Source organism: Pseudopipra pipra, chromosome 2 (assembly GCF_036250125.1).
Source record: "Pseudopipra pipra isolate bDixPip1 chromosome 2, bDixPip1.hap1, whole genome shotgun sequence".
In the NCBI taxonomy this organism is placed as follows: Eukaryota; Metazoa; Chordata; class Aves; order Passeriformes; family Pipridae; genus Pseudopipra; species Pseudopipra pipra.
This window is the reverse complement of record NC_087550.1, coordinates 112945126-112969668: the sequence shown is the minus strand read 5'-3', so window position 1 is coordinate 112969668 and position 24543 is coordinate 112945126. Positions and strand designations below refer to the sequence as shown.

The 24543-nt window shown below is 38.9% G+C and overlaps 1 protein-coding gene across 16 annotated transcripts in view; it reads right to left on the bottom strand.

The window, feature by feature from the left end:
* The window catches only part of KDM6A (lysine demethylase 6A), a 154344-nt gene that overhangs the window by 113766 nt on the left and 16035 nt on the right, over positions 1 to 24543 (bottom strand). For all 16 annotated transcript variants that reach the window (XM_064646926.1, XM_064646927.1, XM_064646924.1 and 13 more), the window contains exon 3: positions 6266 to 6374. In XM_064646926.1, coding sequence (XP_064502996.1) covers positions 6266 to 6374 — 109 coding nt within the window. The remainder of the gene's footprint in view (positions 1 to 6265; positions 6375 to 24543) is intronic.

Sequence of the window (24543 nt, the reverse complement as noted above, 5' to 3'; positions counted from 1 at the left end):
GGGGTGGATTGGTCTCTTCTTCCAAGTAACCAGTGACAGGACAAGAAGAAATGGCCTCAAGTTGCGCCAGGTGAGGTTTTGATTGGATATATGGAAAAATTTTGTCACCCAAGGGGGTTGTAAAGCACTGGAACGGGCTGTCCAGGGAAGTGGTGGAGTCCCCATCCCTGGAGGTATTTAAAAGATGTGTAGATGTGTTGCATAGGGACAAGGTTTAGTGGTGGACTTCGCAGTGCTGGGTGAACAATTGGACTGCGTGATCTTAAAGGCCTTTTCCAACCTACTTGATTCTGCAATTCTATAATAACCAAAAAAATGTTGTGGAAGTGAGAGCAGCAAAAAGTCAGCTCAGGTCTTTTGTTCTAAGGCCTCAGGTAAGAGGTTGCTCCCTGTTTCCTCCATTTGTGCTGAAAGTACTGAAGAGACCATCAAAGAAGCCTAAAACATGTCTTCCTTATAACACAGAATGAAGGCAGACACACAAAGGCAACAGAAGCATACATTTATGAAAGAAAAATCAGCAAACAGTCCTCAAAGAAATATTATTAACAACTGCACATCCTCATCTGGAAATACAATGCAGCCAAGTGGTGTGAAGCTCACTGTCCCAAGAAGTATTAAATGTGTACATACACAAGAGTTTGGCAAGAAGTTTACAGATCCTTTAGGTCATGAACTCTATGAAGAGTCTTAAAATATTGAGAATATTAGTGAAGAAGAAACCCAATGGATTCTCATCAAGCTCAAAAATCCTTCAAAGAGCAAATTCCCCCAGAGGAATTTTAACAATTAAGTGCTTATTTAGAACACTGCCCCAAATAAAAATTTTCAGATAACCAGTCAACGACCATGGCACAAGTGTATTTTATAATAAATTTGTCTACCGCTAAACTTTGCTCCACACACATACAATTTATAAAGAACATTTTAATGATCTAGGCTTAAGATAACATTCTTCTTTCTACAGCAATCTGATGTAATGGTTTGAAACACCTGAAAATAAAACACCTAAAATTTAACTCCATCCTGAAGATGAAATAAACAGCTCTAAATAGAAGCAACTGAAATTCTACCAATTATTACCAATTACAAACAACAAAATAAAAATCCTTAAACCTAAAAATCACACTTACTTGAAAACAGTCAAGTAAGTTCAACTCATTCAGGTGGCTTTGCTGCTTAAAATCCATTTGAGTTCTTCAGGACTCATCAGTAAGACAGAACAGCCTGGTAGCAGCCAATACATAAACCCTGTTTATGCTGAGAAGTTCTCCCTTATGTTTCATAAAATGACTCCTACTATCCTGTACCTCAGAGCACAGCACATGGAAATGCTCCCTAATGACAATACTTTCCTTCAAATTCCTAGAAGACTAAGACACTAAACACCAGAGAAATTCTCTACAGAACTGCAATTGCCTTGCAAGCACACAATTTTACACATGAACAATCAAAAAATGTTTAAATTTTGTGTTTAGGCTGCATCTTAATAAATGAGCTGCTCAATAAACATTCTGGGGTTTTTCTGGCTTTTTTTTTTTTTAATTTTAGCTTAACAATTACTAAAAAAAATTCATTCCCCTGCACTAAGAAACACTATCTTCTATAAAATATTTTTATATTAGTGCTTTTGACAATGCAGTCGCTACCTATAATCAAAATAAGTATTGCTAAAACTGTTCAGACATATCACATTTAGAAACGTGAACACCACTTGAGTACAGCAATAAGAATTATTTGAGTGCAGTATTTATTGTGCTTTAGTAACTGTGGCATGAGTAATTGCATGTTTGTCCCAAATCATTCATTAATCGCATTTTCTACTTCCAGGAATTTTGCTTAGAGAACAGCAATTCAAGGAGGCAAATTATGAAAGCACATCACCACTTGTGCAACTGTCCTCCAAGTCACGGGCTGGAACACGGTCAACACATGTGACCCTTCTACAAAAGGGATGAAAGGTTCCCTAAGGAAAACCCAGATGATGTGAGAGTCCATGAGCTCATTAAACAGCAGTCAGCTAGATCCCAAACCTTAAGCATCACTACCTACAGACTCTGTACTTCTTATGGAAAGCAGAGTCATGAAATAAAAAATAATTTCCAACTAGTGATGCAGCATCAGTTTCCTCCAAGAGTAGAGCAAATAATTTTGGTAAAAGCCAGCCCTCCCAAGGAATGCAGTAGCAAACTAAGTTCACAGGTTTACACCAGGGAGTCCTATCCCGATTCCCAATGCTCCCAGCATCCAAAGGCCTCCATGACAACCCATCTGCCTCCTCCAGCAAAACCCAAGGCTGAGGTTTCACATTCTGGGGCAACTGCATCACATTTTTGTGCTGGGTTATTTTTCAGTTGGATCAGTTCCCCACACAGCTGCAGGCTCAGCTGTGCCAGCACAGACACGGGGGTGCCACGAAAGGCACGCCCAGGAACAACGGCTTTGGGAGCCTCCGGAACAATCCAACAGCTGGGGAAGAGCTGCCTCATTAAAAAAGAAAGGAGGAAGACATCAGATTAGAGTTAAAACAATGCTACTGAGGAAACAAAATACTTTTCCTCGCTGAGAGGAGAGAACATTCCCATTTTGGGAAACCCTGAAGCCAGATTCTGACCAGTCACAATCAAGACAAGGAAAGCTGAGCACAGAACCCATCTTGAGCATATGGGCTAAGCTGGATCCACCTGCCTTGGTCAGAAGTATCTGAACTCAAGTCATTGGCTCACAGGATTCAGAATATGCAAAAAGGATCTTCTCCTAACAGCAGCAGAGTGCCACTACAACAAGACAGCTCCATTCCATGACTTTGGAGAAAACCCTTTAGGTATCAACAGCCCTTCAAACTTATTACATTTTGGAAAAACTACAGGCTGCAGACCAGCTTCAGACATTTTAAAGGCTAGGAATTCCATTGGGATATTCCACTCTAAGCTCAGATATAAAGAGAAGGAATCTCATCCAGTAATTTCTGATGTGTATTCAACTTCTGCTGGAGACAAGTACTTCTTTTTAGGGAAAAAAACAAAAGAAAAAGCATATTAAATCTGGACTTCAGTGGCCACATGACAGAAAACATAATGCACTTCAAGGGAAATTACTACATCATTTAACAGGTTTCATTAAAAATATAAATATATATGCTACATATACTGAAGAGTTCAGCAGACATCAACTTCCTGCACTTTCAAAGGTAGCCTGTCCCTCACTGATATCCTCTGTGTATACACAGCAAGGGCTGTGCCTGGTTAGCTCCAATAATGTTGGTTTTATTCTGCAACCTGGCATGAATCTTTCTCAAGGTCACTCTTTTGCAGGGTATGAATCCTAGTTCTTATAAAGAAACAACCTACAGGTTTTTTCACCACACTCAAAAGAAGGTATTAGCTCCATAAAAATACTAATACATAACAAATGTATCCGACTGCACGGTCCTTGGTTGTCAAAGCATTTGTGGAAAAAATGAGAGGGAGATCAAGAGGAAAAACTATCAACATGAAACCCAGATCTCCATCAACCCAGCACTGCTTCACCTTGACCACTGATACCAGTTCTGCAGTCAACTAACCATTTTGTTCTGCTTCACACAAATTTTATTGCATTTTTAAACAAAAACTTTTGCCTTTATTAAAAACTTTTGCCTTTATAAACTTTTGCCTTTATTAAAGACACACTTTCTACATTATAATACAAAGGTGTATATATTTCTTGAAGGTATTTAATTAAATAATAGGCTTCCAAGAAAAAATAAAAGTTGTGCAGCATTACTCATGCTGCTATCTTGTGATATTTTATTAATTACATCCACTGTATTAAACACATCAACCTCTCCATAACTTTCTTCAAGACTGACTTCAGTTTTATAGTTCTGAAGATCATGCTTCTTCAGTAGTTTATACTTCTGGAACTTCAGGACTTAAAAACTGGATAAAATATACATTAGTGAGATCAAAACATTCTGAACTCTCTTTTCTGTTGCAAATCATTTAAAATTTAACTATAATTGCAACTAGAATGTATGATAATTAAGGAACAGAATCCATAGCATGGAATAAAATTTATTTTTATTTTAAATTTATAATGCAACACAAGCATTCTACTTCTTTCAAATAACAGTAGTAAATTAATTATAGAACACCTATGACTTTTTGCATTGAGGATAATACTTTTACAGTCTTTGGTACTGGAGTTCAAAAACTGTTGTGAATAGGCACATGTGTCCCTCACTTAATTAAAAAGCCCTTTAACTTCTCTTTTCACATCGATTTAAATTTCTCCAGTATTATTTTCACTACTACCCCATTTTTTTAAAAAATAAAGATACACCTTTTTTTTAATACTCCACAACTAAAAAAATTTTTTCTCTTCCTGAGACTTCTTTCATGATTGAGATGTGACTTTAAATAGGCATCTAAGAAAGTTTAAAGTATTTTAACTCAGTTTCTTAATGCCTAGATGTTTCTTCCCACATAGTTCTGCTCATGTTCATTTACAGTTCTGGAGAACTGGTATTTTCAATCATCATTTGGATTTTTTAATGCTTGTTCTTAAAAACCATATGCAGAGTACAAAGCAGACTCCTCATCAGTAAACCCTGCCTCTGATCCATAGCAACACCTGGTCCTGTCACTCTTAACTGTTATCAACTCAAAAGCAGAGTTAATACAGTTCAGCCCATAATCCTGTGCTGGTTTTGCTAAGTAAAATATATCTAGTAAGTCATACTGCACTCACCTCACACCTAATTGTATTAGGCTAATCAGCAACAGCACTGTAAGCTGTTTGCAGAGGGGGTGGCAGAGTTTTCTTAAAATAAAACAAAACAAAATAAATACAAAAACATAGGATCAGCCTATTACTTAGTAGATTCCATAGCAAACATGTTGCCATGTTCCCTTCACATTTTCCCATGGCTCTGGACTTGGTATAACCAGAGGTTATATTACACTAGTTGTCTGGGATGAAGTACAAGACAGATGCCTCCATCACCTAAACCCTTCTGAATTTTCAGACTGAATTTAGATAACTGCAAATTCCTCCTGAGTTATCTCAAATCTAATCACTTCTCACTTCGAAAATGAAGGTCCAGGAGCCCAAACTCACACTGGTTTATGTCAGACACAGCGAACCAGTGGACTCAGACACTGCTGTGAAACAATCCACAGCCAGCCTGAGTCACTGAGCAGTGCTTTTGAACTACTATCACTGGTAATTCATTTCCCTGTTTCTACATCCCAAGGTAATTGTAAACTACTATTTTTGTTTGGAAAAGGGTATGGGGTGGGAATACACATTTACAGGGCGTGAGTGTTGTTTGCTTTCCCCGACACAAAGTCAACCAGAACTGTATTCATATCAAAATCAAAAAGCAAAAACAACGAAAAAGAACTCCCCATTAAAAAAAAAAAAAGTATTCCACCCTGTTCTAACTAGCTCTCACCCACACCTCTGAAAGGCAGGCAGCCATCAGACACTGGGACTGACAGCCAGTGTACAATGAAGTGGAAACAGGACAAGCTGAAGGTCTGACCCTGTACCTCTGTCAGCAACACAGCAGAGTGTCTCTGGGAATCCACCCCACTACCAAAAACCACTGTGCTGACCCACAAGCAACACAGCACAAGTAAACATAAGGTTCTGTGTCCACTGGCTGCAATTGTGGCCCAAACCATTTCACTAATTTCAAAGACTGATGGAGCAGACCTAAAAAACCTCCCACCCACCCCCAAGTCCTTACAACCCATTCTTCTAATCAATACTTAAAACAGAACTTCGAACAACCTCTGTGTGCAGATTTTTGCTGCCAAATTAACACTCTCAGCCCAGCCTTACCTGTTGAGGTTGTGGACATACATCAAGCACTAAGACAGGCTCTCATTCTAAGCCCCTCTGTCCCCCACCATCCCAATAATCCTTCAGAGGCCTCTGAAGGCCTCTGCTTGTGCAACTGCTTGTGCAGTCATGGAATAAAGAACCAGAAAAACAAAGCAGGCACTGTGCTACAATTGCACAAACTGAAGAAGTTTCATATTCATACCTGAACCAGTAGTGCTTTGGTTTGATTATTTTTTTTCATTAAGGAAAAAAAAAAAGAGAAGTAAGAATACAACTGTTTTTTATAAAGACATCACCAGTCAATTCTTTCACAGGCTTTGAAACATAGTGCAAACCAAGAAAACAGTGAGTTATCCCAATGTTTTTCATTCTGCTGCGTCACATGAAAGAACAATCCCCAAAGACATTTATCAGAAGAAATAAAAAGCCTTACCTTTTGGATAATCTTCCAATAAGAGGTTGAAGTGACCTAACTGACAAAAGAAATCAGACTCGACCTTTCCTTCAGCTTTCAAAATTAGCGATTCATAGCAGCGAACAGCCTGGGAAGAAGAAATACAAGGTTTTCAAAATTCTGTATTTAACTAAGGCAAATAATACATTTTCTGAGAAGTAATAAAGTTTCTTATTAGCCTGCAAGACAAGAAGTCTACAAACACTCTCAGTAACACAGCATCACTTCTCAAAGAAGAAATGTAATATTTAAGACGGAACAGATTCAGAAGCTCACTGATTGTAATGCAAATCAAAACAAATCTAGCTTATTTGTGGACATTCAATTTCCCCAACACAAAACAAACCTCTAACTTAGATAATGGCTTTTTTCATTTAAAAAAAAAAAAAATCAATGAAATGCAAAATGATTGATTTTATTGATTTATTACTTCCAATCTGCAAGAAAGAAACATCTCTGATTTTGTTCCCGTTCTGTGTTGGTTTTTTTCCCCTAAGAAAATTCATTTTTCCTTCTACCAGTTATTTCATTCATTTTTGCTTAACTGCAGAACACACTATCTCAACATGCTTGCTTAGACAATTTATGCACCTTCCCATTTATTTCCCAAGATCTCATTCTTTTCAATTACCTCTATCATGTCATAAAATACAGATTATTACCTTCTACTTACTACACAGCTACTGCAGACTAAGTAAAGTTAGAAACGTAAATCCAATTAGAAATTAATTTTACTTTGAGAAAAGTTGCCCCAGAAGCTTTTAAGTGGCACACACAAAGGTTGTTCTGTGCTACAACATACATTTTTAACAAATTGAATTGATACCTTTTATTCACTAGAATGGCTATGACCTTTAACCTATTACATCCTTACTTCATGATACTATTTATACTTAGGGAATGAATGAGTAAATAAATAAATAAAATCAGTTTCCCAACTTTCTGAAATTCCAATTTCTTGAGTTTGAACTTACTGGCCATTAAACTGAAGCAGTTGGATAAACCTAAATGGAAGGAAGGTCCTTTGTCCCAGCAGACAACTTCACACTTTTCAAAAGCTTGACACACTTCCAATGAATTCTAACTCTAGCTGGTTAATCCATGACTTTCACCACCTCGTGGTCTGATTAAGTTTCAAATTTGGTTGCAGTTATGAACGGCTTGATTTTAATATATCACAATAATCATAAGTCCCAATACTTAATCTGAAATGGGGGGTAGGGGAAGAAGAAAAATCAAGCTGAATACTCAATTAGCAGTCTTGTCCATATTTAAAATCTACTTTGTGTAAACTTGTATTAATTACAGAGCTGAGAAATGCCAAAAATTAAATGAGGAAATGTTAAGGAATAGTTTAAACACACCTGTGGAGAATCCAAATCACTGATCTAATTTGTTATGAGCGGATCTCAATTTATATCCCAAGACTGAGATATATCACACACTTCCAAGTCCAGAAAAGCCTTATCTTATGGCTGTTTTCAGAGGCTAAGTTCTGATGAATAAAAACAAAGGGATGCTGCAACAGAACTGCAGCTGTATGTGTGGTATTACAATGATTTAATAAAGCCATTTAAATTACATATTTCAAACTCTGCAGCTCTTTGGCCATATTCCAAAGAGTTCAAATTGAGATGTGTATTTGCCTCTACATCAAAGAACTGCTACAGCACTTTTCCTTCATGCTGCAAGTTTTGCCTTAGCAAACTGCACTGGAAGGACTATAATTCTGTCCACTGTTGATCAAAGCTACTATTCCTTTAATTTCATTTCCATTACTATCAATACCTCTTGGAGTCAGTCAACTCTCAACCTAAAGTATATGATCCTTGAAATCAGAAGCAAAGCATACAAATCTAAAGTAAGTTTCTCAAATCTGTGTATGTACTGACTCGCAACATCAGACTCACCAGCTGAACCTGCTCCCACCTGCAAATATTTTAATGCAGAATCTTGGGTTTGGAGCTGTGCTTCCTCTCTCCACTTTTTGGTCTCATCTCTCCATTTGCACAAATTGTAGCAAAATTCTTGGTAGTGCCCCTAATGTTACTGTCAGATTGATTTGCAGACAGGCTTTCTGTTTTCTGATCATTTGCAATACCTGCTGCAGCTGCTGAAGAGAATATTCACACTACAATAGTTTCTTAAATTAATATTTTGTCTTCTCCAATTCAGTCACTGTTCAGAGCATATAGAAACTGCCACCACAGCAGGTAGCTTAGAAAAACTGTGGAGAGGAAGCTGAGGTAGTTTATTTCCTGAATTAGATGGCTACAGTTATTTGAAGAGAACCTGACTTCATGAACAAATATAACAGGATTTTTCTGTACAGATGTTCAAGGAAACTATAAATCACACAAACTTAAACATCTCAGCATCTGGGGACCTTCAGTGTTTCCCCAGCTCCTTTTTAAGCAAACCCTCATTAAAAGATGTATCACGAGTATCTGAAGCACTGTGTATAGTACGGGTACAAAAACCTGTGCCAAGCCTTTCACACATCTCAGACCAATTCTCAACGAGGCAGACTTTCCTTTGCCTTAGCATACACACTGAACATACTGCTAAGCCATCTCACTAATGCTGGAACAAAGCAAGGCCTAAGAATCCAGAACTTCCCCTTTAAGCCACAGTTAACTGTAAGTTTTCTGCTCCTGTAAGACCAATTCAGTTACACCATTAAAAGCACACCCTCCCAGCCGACCTCTAACCTGTTTGCAACATCATCAGGAAAACACTTGTTTTTATGCAAACTTAACTTGTGAAGGTTGGTTGTTTCAAATGAATTTTTTAAATTCTTTGAGCACACTGTAACAAAATGAAACAGAAACTAAAACCAAGCTTTATTTCCTTGGCGGGAACACCAAGTCAGCCTCCCTGTCTCACGTTAGTCCCTACATGGCTCTTGGTTCTTCCCAGTAGATTCACCCAGACAAACTGATTTATCCAACTTTGGTTTTGGTCAAGAAGCTTTCTTCCCCATCAGACCAGTCTATAAGCATCTTAAGAAAGTAATAAGTACTTTTCTGCACAGCTAGGAATTTGTCTCTTTGTTGAATGAACAGATGTAAAGAGGGAGGACACAACTACATGTATTTGTATATGATTTCTTTGAAGGAATAATCAAAAGATCAAGTTTCAGTGGATCTTTAACTGCCAAGGCCATCTATTACACCACTTGTGCAACCCATTTAAATTATCCAGAGACACCAAGACTTCAGAGGAAGTTAAAAACCCCTGAGGTTTTTATGTATTGTTATTTCTCCACACTGTATGATCGCTAAGTGCATTCAGTGGAGTCAGCCTTGAGAACTGCTAATATTGACAAATTACCAAGAAAGGGAAAGAGCCTGGAATGAAAAGGGAGATTGCTATACAACATCATACGCTTCCTTCCCTTTGTTCAAGGCTGCATGAAGATAAAAGGGAAACCTGAAGAATTTAGGAGCTTGGCAAAATAAGCACCCGCAGCTACTTTGCAGTGTGGCAACCAGAGAAGAAGCAGGAAACCAACACAGGGATGGCTGCAGGAAACAAACTGGTTTATATGACACCAAAAAAAGTAACAATCTTCATGTTGTTTGCCAGCTTCACACTTTTTGTATTTGCCATACTAATTCCCTCTTGTGACATCAGAGTTCGTGACTGGGGGCATCCTGATTTCACAAATTCAGCCACCAATTCTCAGGACACCTTTAAATACAACATAGTGAAGAAAAAGGCTTACTGTATTTGCCAACTTGGAAAAAGCCAGCAGAACACTCACATGTGTTCACAAAAGGAAAAGTAATTCTAGTACCACCTTTAAAATGCGCTACCAAACCCCTGTGTGTTCACTACTTATCATTCCAAAGGGAAAGGAATGATATATTTTTTCTATCTGTTGTAAGATCATTGACCCCCACACCCACAAAAAAAGCCCCAAACCAAACCAACCAAACCCCATAAAGCAAACACCAGTTTTGGCTCTTATGAACATCATGTCATTTCATGAATAAAAGACCCTAGATTTGGGAATATACCATAACAAGTAAGTAAATAAATAAATAAACCCAACCCAAAACAATCTAACAGATAAAACCAGAATTCTAAATATTGTATACAGGAGTCACTGAAACACATTACAGCTCTGCTTTATAAGGGAAAAGCAAGGACAATGTTATTTCTACTTCAACTAATATGAAGAAAGAAAACTTTACCATTATCACTGGTTGTAATTATTTCTATTTTGCGGCACAAATTCAAACTACTGCTAAAAAAGTGTACTAAAAAGAAGGGGGAAAAAAAAAATCAATACAGCTTGTTTGAATTGTTTCTAAAGAAGACAGTGGAATGATACTCTTTCTTAATCATGACAAGCATGACTGACTATGAAAGCAAGCAGGGCTAAGTGGCCAAACATGACAAAATGTTAATTCTTTAATATATTAATCATAAAAAAATGGGGATTGCACTAAGTCAGCAGATTTTTACTTAAAACATAGAAAAAACACTGACAACTACGGAGAACCAAAAAGCTAGCAATTTAAACTGTTAGCATGGCAACAGCTGGGCAGTAATATACAGTGAAAGATGTTATTTGAATTTTACTGGGTAATAAATGAACAATTCAAGAAAAAGACAGCGTTTTAATGCAGACAATATAGCGTAAAATGACAAATTCAAAGCTTCAAGATGTTCAAGATGTTCCTAGAACCTTCCAGTTCACAAGAGAAAACACTACTGTATAGATGAACTGGGGGAAGGTGACAAAAAACCAGTTGCTGCTCCATTTTCCTGGATTCTCCAGTGATCCAACTGGGCTTTGAGAGCAGGGAATGAAAACTGGAAGCACGAAGAAGATTCCATGAAAAAATTTGAAGAGGGAGATGTCAGTGGACTCTTCACAAATGAAATGCATACTACACTAATGGTTAGAAATGGAACATTAATTAGGTCTTAAAGGATATTTTATCCTCCTGGAAAATGAAATAACTACGTGGCCACTGAGGTGATGGTCACACAGTCCACTACCAGTCAGTCAGAGGGTACCCACAGACCAGAAAGGCAGAAGTGTCTGTGTGTGCTGGGCTCATTTCCCTACCTCAGTGTCAACAGAGGATGTTCCAAAATGCTTCTCTTCCCACCCTCTTCTCCAAGCCACGTGATTTTGTGACAATGACAGCTACTGCCCCAAGAACCTCCTGCTGCAGTTCCAGCTCATGCTCTGCAGCAACACAAGTGTGCACAAGGCAAAGATCACTTCAGCTAAGCAAGAAGACGACAACCCTGAATTCCTCAGAAACTGAACTATTTTTTCCACCATAAACATCACCTCCTGAGCTGTAGATGACTTAAAGGAACACCTCATTTACCTCTGCAGAGAAAAGCATACCATTCTTATTTGACTGAAGATAACCTAAATTAATGCAGCAGCTCCTCCACTGAAATCTCTCATATTATATACTGGCACAATATTCTTAACTTCCCCTACTTTCTTACTCAATATCAATTCCCACTCCAGCTTTTGAAGCTTCTTTTTATATGTTCTTTGTGATGCTCATATTGTGTTATAAAATTTCTCCCTCAGTTTAGCATGTTGACTCTCTTGTATTTCATGTATGGACTATACTATATACAAAAGCCTCAATAAGGCTGGTAAAAGTACAGTGTGCTGAACACAAAAATGCTCACACCCCAAAAGACTCGGCCTCAAGGAGGAAAAACATGGACTGGCCTCTTCAGTAACTCTGTTCTTGCAAAATTTCTATGGTATATTGGAACATTATGAATTTATTCTAATCAGCTAATAATATTTAAGGGCAAAGTCCTCATCATTTCAGGGACAATCAGTATAGAATGACACAAACTGATCCTCCTCAAACATCTATCAAGAAATGTATCAGCAATTTTGGGCAATTTATTTTCTTATCATTACTGCTTCATCAAACTGGACTCAAGAGTAAACAGTGCAAGCAACAAAGAACAGTTGCACACACTGGCTACATGCACACTTCGATGGCAACAATTATGATTTAAGTTTCTTTAAAAGCCACTGCTGTGGTCTAGGACTTTTCCACTTTCAGATTCTGCTGAAGATATGAAATATTTCTTTCAAATGATGCCTACGGTAGATGAGAGATGACACAGCAAACAGCAGAAGCAAGGTCAAGGTTGCCAAGTTTACAAGTAAAAATTAACATTAAGTTAATTATCATTGAAAACCAAGGGATATTGCTTCACAAAAAGCACAGAACTGTAGAACAGAATACAAAATAGAATACATGCAAATCAATGATTAAATGGAGAAAAGTGACATTTTAGCAGAGAGTAAAAAGCCCAACTTGCCTCCACTGAATACAGAACACTTATTATAAGACATTCTTGACAAGTATTTTCTGCCAGACAGATGTAAACTCAATAGTTTACATATTAAAAATGGTTTACATACATGAAATACATGAAGCTTAGTCGTTTGCAGCTGACAGTGTCCATAACCAACTGCATTTTAGGAAAAAATCTGTTGGCTGGAGTTCATGCAGTGCATCACTCTGCATTAATTCTGAGATCACCTGGAGGATGCAGCCCCTCCGTTATTTCTCACAAATACAGGAGAAAACACTTACAAACACCCACATATATGTATGTATAGACACACCTACATCATTTCTACAAATTCTAAATTATCAAACAGAATCCTATGCTGTCCCTGAAAACATCTCATTATCAGATGACTCAGGAGATTATGACGCATTGTGTATGGAATTTCATCATTCCAAATCCTTCATAATTAATCTTTAAAAAAAAGAAAACACACCTTTAAAAAAAAAAAGTCGATTTTTCATAGGTAATTGAAACAGATTATTTTTATCTGACACTACAGGAACATCTTTTTGGTTATTTTTACCATAATAAGTCTATTTCAAATAGAATTGCAGAACCTTATTTTAGCAGCTGTTTGAGCTCATGAATAGTTCACCACACTCTAAAATTTAAGACCACTAAATCTGATTTTATTCTATCAGTTCTTACCGATACGAACACAGAACATCACAATTAAGATGTCATACTTCAGAACACTTAAATAGTTAATACTGATATATATGTATTTTAATGTTACACTAGTTTTATTTAGTAGTCTACCGAGTTCCACATAGATTTTAAGTTACATGTGATACAACAAATAAACAGTTGGTTTTGTTTTCATTGGGTAAGTAACTTTGGAAATATTATTAAAATCAACACAGAAAAAAAACCAAACAAACACAGAAACCCACCCATAATTCAAGCATTAATAGCTGCCTGTTTTGCCTAAGGAAAAAACACCTCAAATTTTAAATGTGAATAACTTATTCATGCAAAGGTCTTTGGATCTGGACAAGTCTTTGGTAATGTAACACTATCAGTCACCAAGCATAAAAATGACAATGAAATAAAGAATAAAATAGCTTGGGAAAAAAGGTATTAAATAGAGAACAATGTGCATTTATGTGGACAAGACAATTAAAAAGACTGATACAACAAACATATTTGGGAAAGTAAGTTTCGGACTACAGAGAATTATTTTCTGTGCTGTTCTTTGAATACAAGGCAACATAAAAGGACAACTATTATAAAATCTTAAAAAACTACCACCAGTTGCCCTGCTCTGCTAAACCTGCACAGTCTAAACTTCAGCCCCAAAAGGGTTCAAGCACCAGACATGACCTGGTATTCAGGAATAAATATTGGTGGTAGCTTAGTCTGAAAATACAAGGAAAAGAAGATTTATTTTAGAAGAATGGAAGTGAAAATGGGTCAAGAGCTGTTACACGAAGGAAGTGTAAAAACTAATGCTAATAGGGTGGGAAGTGTGGAGTTTTCAGCACCACAGGAGACATAAAATTGGTAAAGGTACATTAAGACACAAAGGATAAAAAGAAAAAAAGTCTAAATGGAAGGAGCTGGTTTCAAATACTGCAATACCATTATTTCAAGGAGTCTCAGAATACTGGTACTTCTGAAATTAGCACTGTTGATGTACCAGGAGGGTCCTCCCCAATGATTTTCCATCACGTCCCCGAAATCTCCCATGCAGGTACACTCAACATATCACCTTCCTTTTCCCACAGCCATTCACATTTACTCCTCTGTAGCTGCCTAATTATGCTTCCACAATTATGCTCACATATAAAAGTGAGGAACACTGGAACATAACTGCACGTGCACGAAAAGTAGCCTGCATAGAGAAATGTTTTGGAGACCTTTATGCCCAGGAAACACCTTGAAAATCTCCACCTTAATTCCCGTGAAGAGCTGTAACCCTCCCCTGCTAATGCCAGCAAACACCCAGCCTCATCCCTCACCTTCCCTCCCTCATGTGGCAGTCTGAAAGAGAAGAAATTGCAATGAGGAAATAAGAGGAATGCAGTCCTCTGGATACAGCCCACAGCTAATGAGCAGAACCACTTCTGAACGGAAGAGCTGGTGAACCTCATTCCAGGGGAAAAAAAAAGGTACATTCATACAGATTTCAGATTTTATATTTATGCACTACAAAGTCCAAGCCCAAATTATTTTAGCTGCTAGTAAGCATTTGCATCATAACATGCACTAAACGCTAGATAAAATAACAATACACTCAAAAATTGCTCAGCAACTGGCCAGAGTCTTTAGATAAATAAAACTTGGTACTGAATTGTCACAGGCAAAACATTCTAAAGAATCCTGGAGCTGCAGGGTAAACAGCCATGCAGGTTGTCACCACAGACTGTTTTAATTAACATTCCCCTGGAGCTGGATATAACAACTCCTTGAATAATGCTTCCCAAGTCCCATCAAATCTGACATCCAATATACAGAAATACCAAGTGGAAAAACATTTATAAAGCTTTCTGACAATTCTCCATGTATCTGTACATCTTTTCAGGGATACTACTGAACTAGGAAATGGGGTCTGCTTTAAAGGACACAGCTCCTGTTGAGTACAGCAGGTCAGAAACCAATCCTATTACTGGGAGAAATGGGATGCACAGAAAAAAAACCCCAAAACATTAAAACCATCTGGTATGGATATTGATTTGAAAAGACCAAGAATTCAGGCACTTGTCTTATTTAAAATAAAGATTTAAGTTGTCCATACTCATAGCAAATGCCTTAAGGATCAGATTCCAGAGTCAACCTCACCTTTAAGCCAAAAGTCACCACGATGATGCTCAGCAGGACAGAGGCAGAACAACAGACACTAAACTTCCACTTGGACACAGAGAACTCAGTTCCCTACCCACAGCTACAGTATGACCATGGATAGGAAAGGTGAATTTTGTGATTTAAAATGAACAACTGGATAAAGAAAAACACAATCCTTTAGAGGAGGGTACTGAGGAGTTTGGGGCCACAGCATCACCTGTCTTGGCTGAACTACAAACAGACTAAACTATGAGTTCTTCTCAATTCCATCTTGATGCTATTCCTTCCAACAGAGGGGTTTGCAAAGACTCTTTTCTACTGTGCCTGGCTGGAAAAACTACAATATCCCCTTCTGTTGGGCCTAACTTTCAGTCACCACATATCAAGACTACTTAACACACAAGACTCCAATATTTGTGGACAAGAAACCACCAATTCAAACCAGCCACACCTAACTCCTGAAAATGTAACTCTGATTATAAAAAAAAATAAAATGGTTAAAGTTGTATTAGATTTCAACTTTAAACACCATAGGTTGAAAATTATGAAATAACTGAATATCCAAAACTGGCTTCCTCATCTTCAAACCACAATCAAGTATAGAATTTTATGAGTTTATCACAAAACTGCCTTAAAAATGAGTCAAGGAAAAGCAATACACATCCCAAACATACTTGTTTCCAAAGGTCAATCTCCTCAACGTCTCAGATTAAAAAAAAAAACAAACTAGAAAGAAATTTACACACAATTCACTACCCTTACACTGTTCATTACATTTGCCAGTCCATCCCAGGAAACAGCTAATGGCCATTTATTTCTTAAAACTATTTGTAGACTGAAAATCAAAAACTGGACAATGCAAGTGGAATTCCACTGTATGGAACCCCAAATCTTTAACCTGGTGTTTATCTTGGATGGCATCCCCGCTGCCTTCCAGAGGGACTCAGGCGGTATCGCCGAGCACTCGGAACGTGCTTGTCTCTCACCAGAGAGAAAACCCAAAAATCTTTAAGCAATCTGGGAAGCATTTTATAAACCCAATGAGGTGTGAAATCCATCACCAGAGATCTGAAATGGGACAAAGTACCTAAAAAGAGCAGGTGTGCAGACCAGCATCCAGGAAGTTCGAGGGCTGTTGGCACCATCCATAAATCAGGATGTCAATGTGATTCATACACCAAACACCTCTGAAGAGCCCCTTGTGATACATTACTGTGGGGTTTGCATTTAAAATGAAATAATTATATAAATAACTGAATTATATACATTTCAGACATTTGCTGAGAAACTTCCATTGTTGATGAACGTGCCATACTCCACAGGATTCACTCCACAGAAGATGAGGTGTTTTCCTAAGTTCTCACTCCTCAACTAAAGCTGTCATGACTTGAGCCTTTAGATGAATGATCAATTCTGACATTATTTACAGTGGCAGACATCAATTTCCATTACACATTAATGCCAAACCTTAGAATGAACTCCAGCAGCTTCACAGGCAATATGGTTTCCAAAATGCAACCAACTTGATGCAGCAAAAAATGAAAAAAATAGCGAGCCAGGGCATTAAGTCACTAAAAAGTGACAGATCCTTAACATTCCAAAATTGACTGTCTTCCTTTTTAAGGTTTTGGATGAACAGGACACACCCATGTCTCCCATTTCACTGTCACTAATCTACCTTTGTTTACAGGATAAATTCACCTTCAAAGCACTCAATGACCTGATCATAGATCTTTGTATTGACAGAACACACCAGTGTGACAACTGCCGCTAACAAGAACACTTCACAATGCAAGAAAAGCTTATTTCCGCAGAAGACTGGATTTTTTTCAAGTACTGGCCCCGGGGAGTCAAACTAATCATTATTAGAAAAAGTATGTGGAAAGGTGCACACACTTCTACACTTGCCTTCATTAATATACATAAATACCCCATCTTGCACTGTAGAAAAATCCCTGTCAAAACACCGTGTCACCGTGAACAAGCAATTCCCTAGAGAAGAAACAAGGAAAACAGCAAAACAAACCAAAAATCTCTAAGAGTCAGACACCGAATCAAGTTCTAAAGAGTGCACTGGGCACAGCCGCAGAAGTGGCAAATAAAAGCTCAGACAGAGTAAAGGATTGAGCGAGAGGGAACACACGAAATGAAACCCTCGTCAGGGGAACAGCAGAGAAGGGAAGCAGAGAGATCACAATTTACTCAAGCCCTGAACGACAGCACCTTCTTCACTGTGTTATCCTTCCATCCCTGCTCCATCTGGCAGCACAACAGCCTCCCATCATTACCCACCCAACACACAGCATCCCCACCTAATAATCACCTCAGCCCTGCCAGTCACTCAGAGAACAAGTGATTATCCCTCTGCAGGGAATGTTTGAGGAGGATGAAAAAACATAAAGGTGAGAGAGTTTAGGAACATTTGAAAATGCATCAAATTTAAATTAAAGACATTTTCAAGTAATCATAAAAGGCAAAAGGTAGCATGCAGGTCAGTCCCAAATGTCAATCTTTGTAAGCCTTTTATTTTAAAGTGGCAACTGTAGTACAAAAGGTTCATTTTTCATAGCTTTCTGCAGTAACAGATTTACTTATATCTATAAAAAGCAAATCCCATCATTCTGGACCACCTGTGGTTTGTCCTGTGCAAGCAACAGGAGGTGTGTAACCTTTATGCTTAAGGTTGGAAACATGAACAACACTTGGATGTGCAAGAGAGGATATTTATGTTTTCCCTAGGCCACAGATGGGGAACTGGGATCTCACAAGGCACATGTGGCTCACAGGGAAAAACTCCTCACTAGCCAGGCCTGTGCTGATCTTCAGCTCATGCAAAGGCTCAACTGCTTCCATCTTCTTGGTCAATTAGCTGGGAACAGCTATGGGAGAACAAACTCCCTCAGCCAGCACGGGCAGGGACAGCAGCACTGACTGGGGGGAGGAGGGCAGCAGACAGAGGGGCTTCCTCCCGTATTTATCTGCTCTGCTGTTCCTTCCTCGCCACATGCTGAGCAGGTAGATTTGCTCCTTAAGGAAGGCCCAGGCCTGCAGAAAAAGCAGAACCACGAGGCAGGTAAGCCAAGGAGGTGACAAGGAGTCCTGGGCTCAGGGGAGAGCATATCTGACTTAAAAAACATTACGGTACACTGAAAATGTTTCAAACTTTTTTTGCTGTGAGATAACTTGAAAACCTCAAAGTTCTTTGTAGAGTATTAAAAGGAAGTTTGAAGCTCTTGTTCATTTTATTTCCTTGCTTCTCCAGATGCGGAGACTCAGCTGCTAACGTTATGTTAGTCCCTCTCACACCCAGGTAGATTCAAAGGAGCAGAACTTCAACTCCATTCTCCTCACTACTGTAACACTTACAACAGCTCTGTTACGCTGCACACTGTGCAGCAAGAGTAAATAAATTTGTCAAAATTTATTCCTTTTGTGCAGTAATGGAATGAGATTTGAGACTCTGGATCAGTCTTCTGCACTTTTTTCATGTTCAGTTCAACATGCTTTCATTTTTCTTGTGAGTCAGACCAAGCTCCACCAAAAATCCATTTTCACAGGTATTGACTAAGCAGCACAAAATCCAACATGAAAGGTGAACTGCTGTAATATTAAGTACACTTATTGGTGATACCCTATCAACCTATCATTACCTCCATAATTTGCAGTGATAAGATATTGGCCTTTGGACTGAATGTACAGTATTATTTTACGTCTATCAACTATAAATGAGGTGAGGACATTGCAGCTCCAAACCACACCCATCATCACGCCACAAATGGATTTTGAAAGGCAATCTGAGAGACACGTAGCAGTAAAACACTACACAGCCATGTAAGATCCTGAACTCCTCAACAGGCTTATTAAAACTGCTCAAAAAAGCCTCCAATACATTAATTATTGGATTAGATTAGAAAAAGTACATGGAAAGGCAGATGAAAAAAGCATTCGCAGTTCTGGAGTTCAACAGGAGATAAATTTCCAGCAAAGTTCAAGTAAGATAACCATGATAAGTCAGACCAACAGCCAGCCCAGTGCTGCAGCCTGCCTTCACATTTACTTCAACAGCACAGGTACCAAAATAGCAATAATAAAAGATTAGCACAATGGTATTTTTTTCTAAATACTTTTCCAGACTGCACCAATTTAAGTTCAGGAACTTCCTGGTGGTACTGCTGTTCTCAACAGCTCTTAATGGATTTTCCTTCCATTAATTTTCCCCATTGCTTTCTAAACCCATGTCCACTCATTTCACACTAACACTATTCGACAGCAAGCAGTTCCACAGATTAACTGCAGGGAACCATCTTGTTTTGAATCTGCTTTCCTGGTAGTTTCAGTTGATACTCTCAAGCTCTTGCAGTAGAAGAAACAGGGAAAAACCTGTTCTAGAAGCCGAAATATGAACACCGTCTCAGCAGGTTTGATCTACAGCATTCTATACAATATCCCTGCATTCAGAAAAGATAGAAGTTAAATAAATTTAGAAGAGAAATGCAGGGATAACAGGAAAGAAGAGCCTCTCCTGCAAAAGGGAGTCAGAACAGCTCAAATTATTTACCTTAGCAAATCAAAAGCTAGTTATGCCTTTTTTACAAGTACCAACAAGTCAAAACACCAGGGAAGAGCTGTTTCAGCCTAACAACAATGTTGCCAAACAAATGTGTATAATTTTAGACAAAAAAATTAAAAAAAAGTATTTGAAGAATCACAAAATCAGGCTCTTGCACAGCATTTAAATGGAAAGAGTAGAGGCAAAGAGCACTTAACTCCTCTTTGTTATCATTTTTAAGATCGCAATTTTCATAAATACAATGCCATTAAATGTACCCAGGTGTCTTTGACACAACCACCTGCAAAATGAAGGGACAGGCTTGCAAAACAGCTGGAAATTCTCATGTAAGTCTTCGTATACTTTTGTGTTCCCTCTTAAAGGCTGTGCACAGGACTTCTGAAACAATTCTGAGTGAGAACAGACCAATACCAATACTCACTATACAGAGATAAATTGTTAAACAAAGGGCTTATGCCCTTGAAGCACTTCTGAATAGAAGTATTTGAGAAACTTTCGGTAAAACTAACTCCTTAAGACTTTGAACTATCACATCCTTACTGTTGAGACAGGAGGCAAAAATGCTGTCTGTAAGTGGAGAGAATAACTGCAAAACCCACAGACAATATGTGATATCTGTCCAGCTTCAACATAAATACATGTAGGATTCAGTGCTTGGAGTCTAGTCTCTCTAGAGAATCTCCATTTTAAATTTTAATTCATGAAGGAATGTAATTTTTTAGCAAATATATTTAATTTTTTAAGAACCAAACCCACCTATTGTGGTCTTTCAGGTTTTATTTGGGCTTCAATTTCAGCATTAATCTCATAAAACAAGTACTAACATTGCAGGTTTGTCAGCATCACCTAATGAAACAACCAAAGCTTCCCATCCTCATATAAACTAGCTTTTCCTAACACAAAGGTAACTGCTTTTCCAAACTCTCTTGTGGAATAATTTTCTCCAAAAATTCCAAGAAAAAAGTTTTAGTTCAACAACTCCCCAGGCAAAAAAAAAAGAATGAAAGAGTAAAAAAGTTAACAATGTTCACAAAAAGTCAGCAGCATTACACGCTTCCGAAACTTCACGCAGAAAATGAAAATGGTTTTGAAGAAAAAAAAAAAAAGCCTATTCATAACTTTATTAACAAACCATTTAAAGAGGCAACAAACAAACAACAAGCACTACCCTACCCCAGCAGAAATGAGACAGGATATCATTTCTGAAACACCTTTGGATGTCTCGTGCCCAACACATGTTGCCACCCCCAGCACAGTGCCAAAAGAAGGAGCTCTCTGACCTCAAGAGATAACACCTACATGCTACAGGAAAACCAGGCCCTCAGTAATCATGGTGGTTACACGTTTTAAAAAGTGTTATAACACTAAGCTACCCTGTCAAGTTCTCCAAAATCAGTATGTTCCAAGTAATGGTTCACAGCATTTTGTTACCCCCACCCACATTCAAATGGGCAGATACACACACGTGGTTTGCTTTCTGCTCCATCATTTATCTGGCTGGAAGGCTTCAAGCTCAGACTTACTCCTTTTTCCAAAATACATAGAAACAACAGCCATTGGCACCTATTTTCTGAAATGTTCTTAGTTCTCATAAAGCCAACGAATGCCAGTCTTTCTCTCTGAAGCAGAAATGTCATCAACATGATCAAAAGCAAATGACAAAAGTAGCAGCAAATCCAGCAAAATGCAGCATTACGGTTGGAGTCTGCTGTCATTTTTGTTCAGGACTCAAAAACGAAATAGCTGATTTATTATCCATTTTCATCAACCCAAGCCTAAATCTGGCGTGGTATTCTAAAATTTGAAAAGTGCTATTTTCAGTATTGATGTCCTAATGCTGCTACTTGCTTTCACTATCAGAAACCCATCGTCTACAGCGATCCCAGTGAAAGCTGCTGATAGTGATATCATCACCACTATTTTTATACAGTTTATCTGAAAATGTAATGCACCTTTTAAATAGAAACTGTAGCTCTAGGTTGGTGAAACAGGTGTTCAGAGTGACATGCTAAGTATAAAAATACTAAGTGAAAAGACCGTTGTCAATAAAATCTAACACATAGTTTGATTGCAAGTGGAATCTTGTGTGAGGCCTTCCAGAAGGCTCAGAGCAACCAAATAATGTCCTGAAAACAGGAAATACACAGTTCTGTCCACAAAGATGTGACAACAGTCATGGGAAAGCAGCTGTTGGTGTTCCAGCTGCATCAGTGGCAGCTGAACTCCACAGCCAAGGTATGGAGCAAAGAAGTATGAAATGTTTTGTTACACCTTCCCCCGAGAAATGCCGTGAGCCCGACCTGCTAACGGGATCACAGGAGAGAATCTTTCTGTGCCCTAAGAAATCCACTATGATTTATTTAGCACTGCCTTCTACAGGCAGAGGAGAGGTCAGGGATGCCAAAGCCACCACAATCATCAGCAGCTGCGTAACACAAGCACAACGTGCAAGTCTCAGAGTTGGTGTAGAGGGGTAGATCACTGGGTATGGGGGGAAAAAAACAATCTGGGGAAAAAGCAGAGCCGAGTCTTGCTGGAAAGTAGCCCAGGAACTGCACAGAGGCAGCCCCACTTCAGGTGCAAACAGTGGCAAATGAGCACATGCACATCACAGACCTGAAAAGAGAAAGTGTCACTCAAGGAAGTCAGAATTAAATTTACATCCATGGGCACCACTCATTCTCTGATTTTAAAAGTCTTGCTAAACCAATCTGGAAGGTCACAAGATACCACTGAACATAGTCCACTGCATAAACCAAAATTCTGTGCTGTTAACAGTGAGTCCTGAGGGAAAGGGAAGGACAAAAGAAATAATCCTCTTTTTACTACAACTATCTCAGTAGTTGTATTGCAGGGAGACTGCATGTCACTAGCTAAAGAATACTGTGCAATCCTCAAACATCCCTCCACATTCTTGAAAACTCTTGCTAGAGTTTAAAGGGATTTATTTATAGGTTGTGCATTCAAAACTCCCCCGAAAAAGCTAGGCTTGCACCTCCTTCATTTCCAGGACTCGTTTACAACCATCAGCACTCACCTATGCCATGACCTCATATGCCAGAGGCAACAAACAGGTCAGTTTGTATCTGACCTACTGATCTTCAGGTGAGGCAAATACCAGATATTGCTCTGCTGCAACAGGAGGTTTGCAATTTAGAGCTGCCTCAAGACCAAAAAAGCAATCCCACTACAGGGTGTACTTGTTAACCCAAGTTTAGCATTGCAAGCCTTTTATATTTTAGAGGCCTATATTCAGAATGAACGATTAATGGAGACATTTATGTCCCAAATATGTGTTACTTCCCAAAATCCTGCGAGATCCTCCTTCCATTGGATACAGTAGTTTTAAACACATGAGAAGAGAAGCATGTAACTTCCTGATTTACCCAAGCTACCACAGAATCACAGAATCCTTAAGGGTTGGAGAAGACCTTTAAGATCATCAAGTCCAACTGTAAACACAGCACCACCACGATGTTCACCACTTAACCATGGGCTCAAGTGCCAAATCCACATGTTTTTGAACACTTCCAGGGATGGTGACTCTACCACTTCCCTGGAGAGACTGTTCCAGTGCTTACAACCCTTTCCATGACAAAACTTTTCCTAATATCCAGAAACCTCCCCTGGCACAACTGGAGGCCATTTCCTTTTGTCCTACCACTTGTTACTTGGGAGGAAAGACCAACTTCCACCTGGCTACAACCTCCCATCAGGTAGTTGGTGGGAGCGATAAGGTCCCCCCTGAGTCTCCTTTTCTCCAGGCCCAACAACCCTGGTTCCTTCCACTGCTCCTCATCAGACTTGTGCTCTGGACCCTTCCCCAGCTCTGCTGCCCTTCTCTGGACACTCTACAGCACCTCAGAGTCTTCCTTGTCATGAGGGGCCCAAAACTGAACCCAGGATTTGAGGTGTGGCTTCACCAGTGCCCAGTACAGGGGGACAATCCCTGCCCTGGTCCTGCTGGCCACACTATTGTTGACCCAAGGCAAGATGCCATTGGCCCTCTTGGCAATCTGGGCACACCCTGGCTCATGTTCAGCTGCTGTTGATCAGCACCCCCAGGTCCTTTTCCACCAGATAGCTTTCCAGACACCTTCCATGTGCTACCTCCAGCTCTGCTGCACACCTGGGCAGTCTTCTCTACCTTACTGAGACACCTCCATAGGCACTACTTGACCCTTTGCTCTTTCCTCTGTTAGAAACCTTCCCACCACTCACAGTCCACTGTTATCCACCTGCCCTTTCTTCACTCCTCCCATCCCAGTCACACACCTTTTGTTATTTTTTAGTCCAGAAAAGTAAATGCAAAAGTAATTCCAAGGCTTGCAGCTGTTACATTGGCAAAGTCTCACAGGATAGTTAAATTCAGCTCAGTGGGGAAAGTTCTGGGTAACCATATCCACAAACCTTTTGTGCCAGCTCAGATACATGTTACAGAGCTCAACATTTAATCCACTGGAAACACAGAATGGAGACCTCTAAAAGCTCAGAGATAACACTAGTCAAAAACTGAAGGCTTTCAGTCTGCCTGCATAAA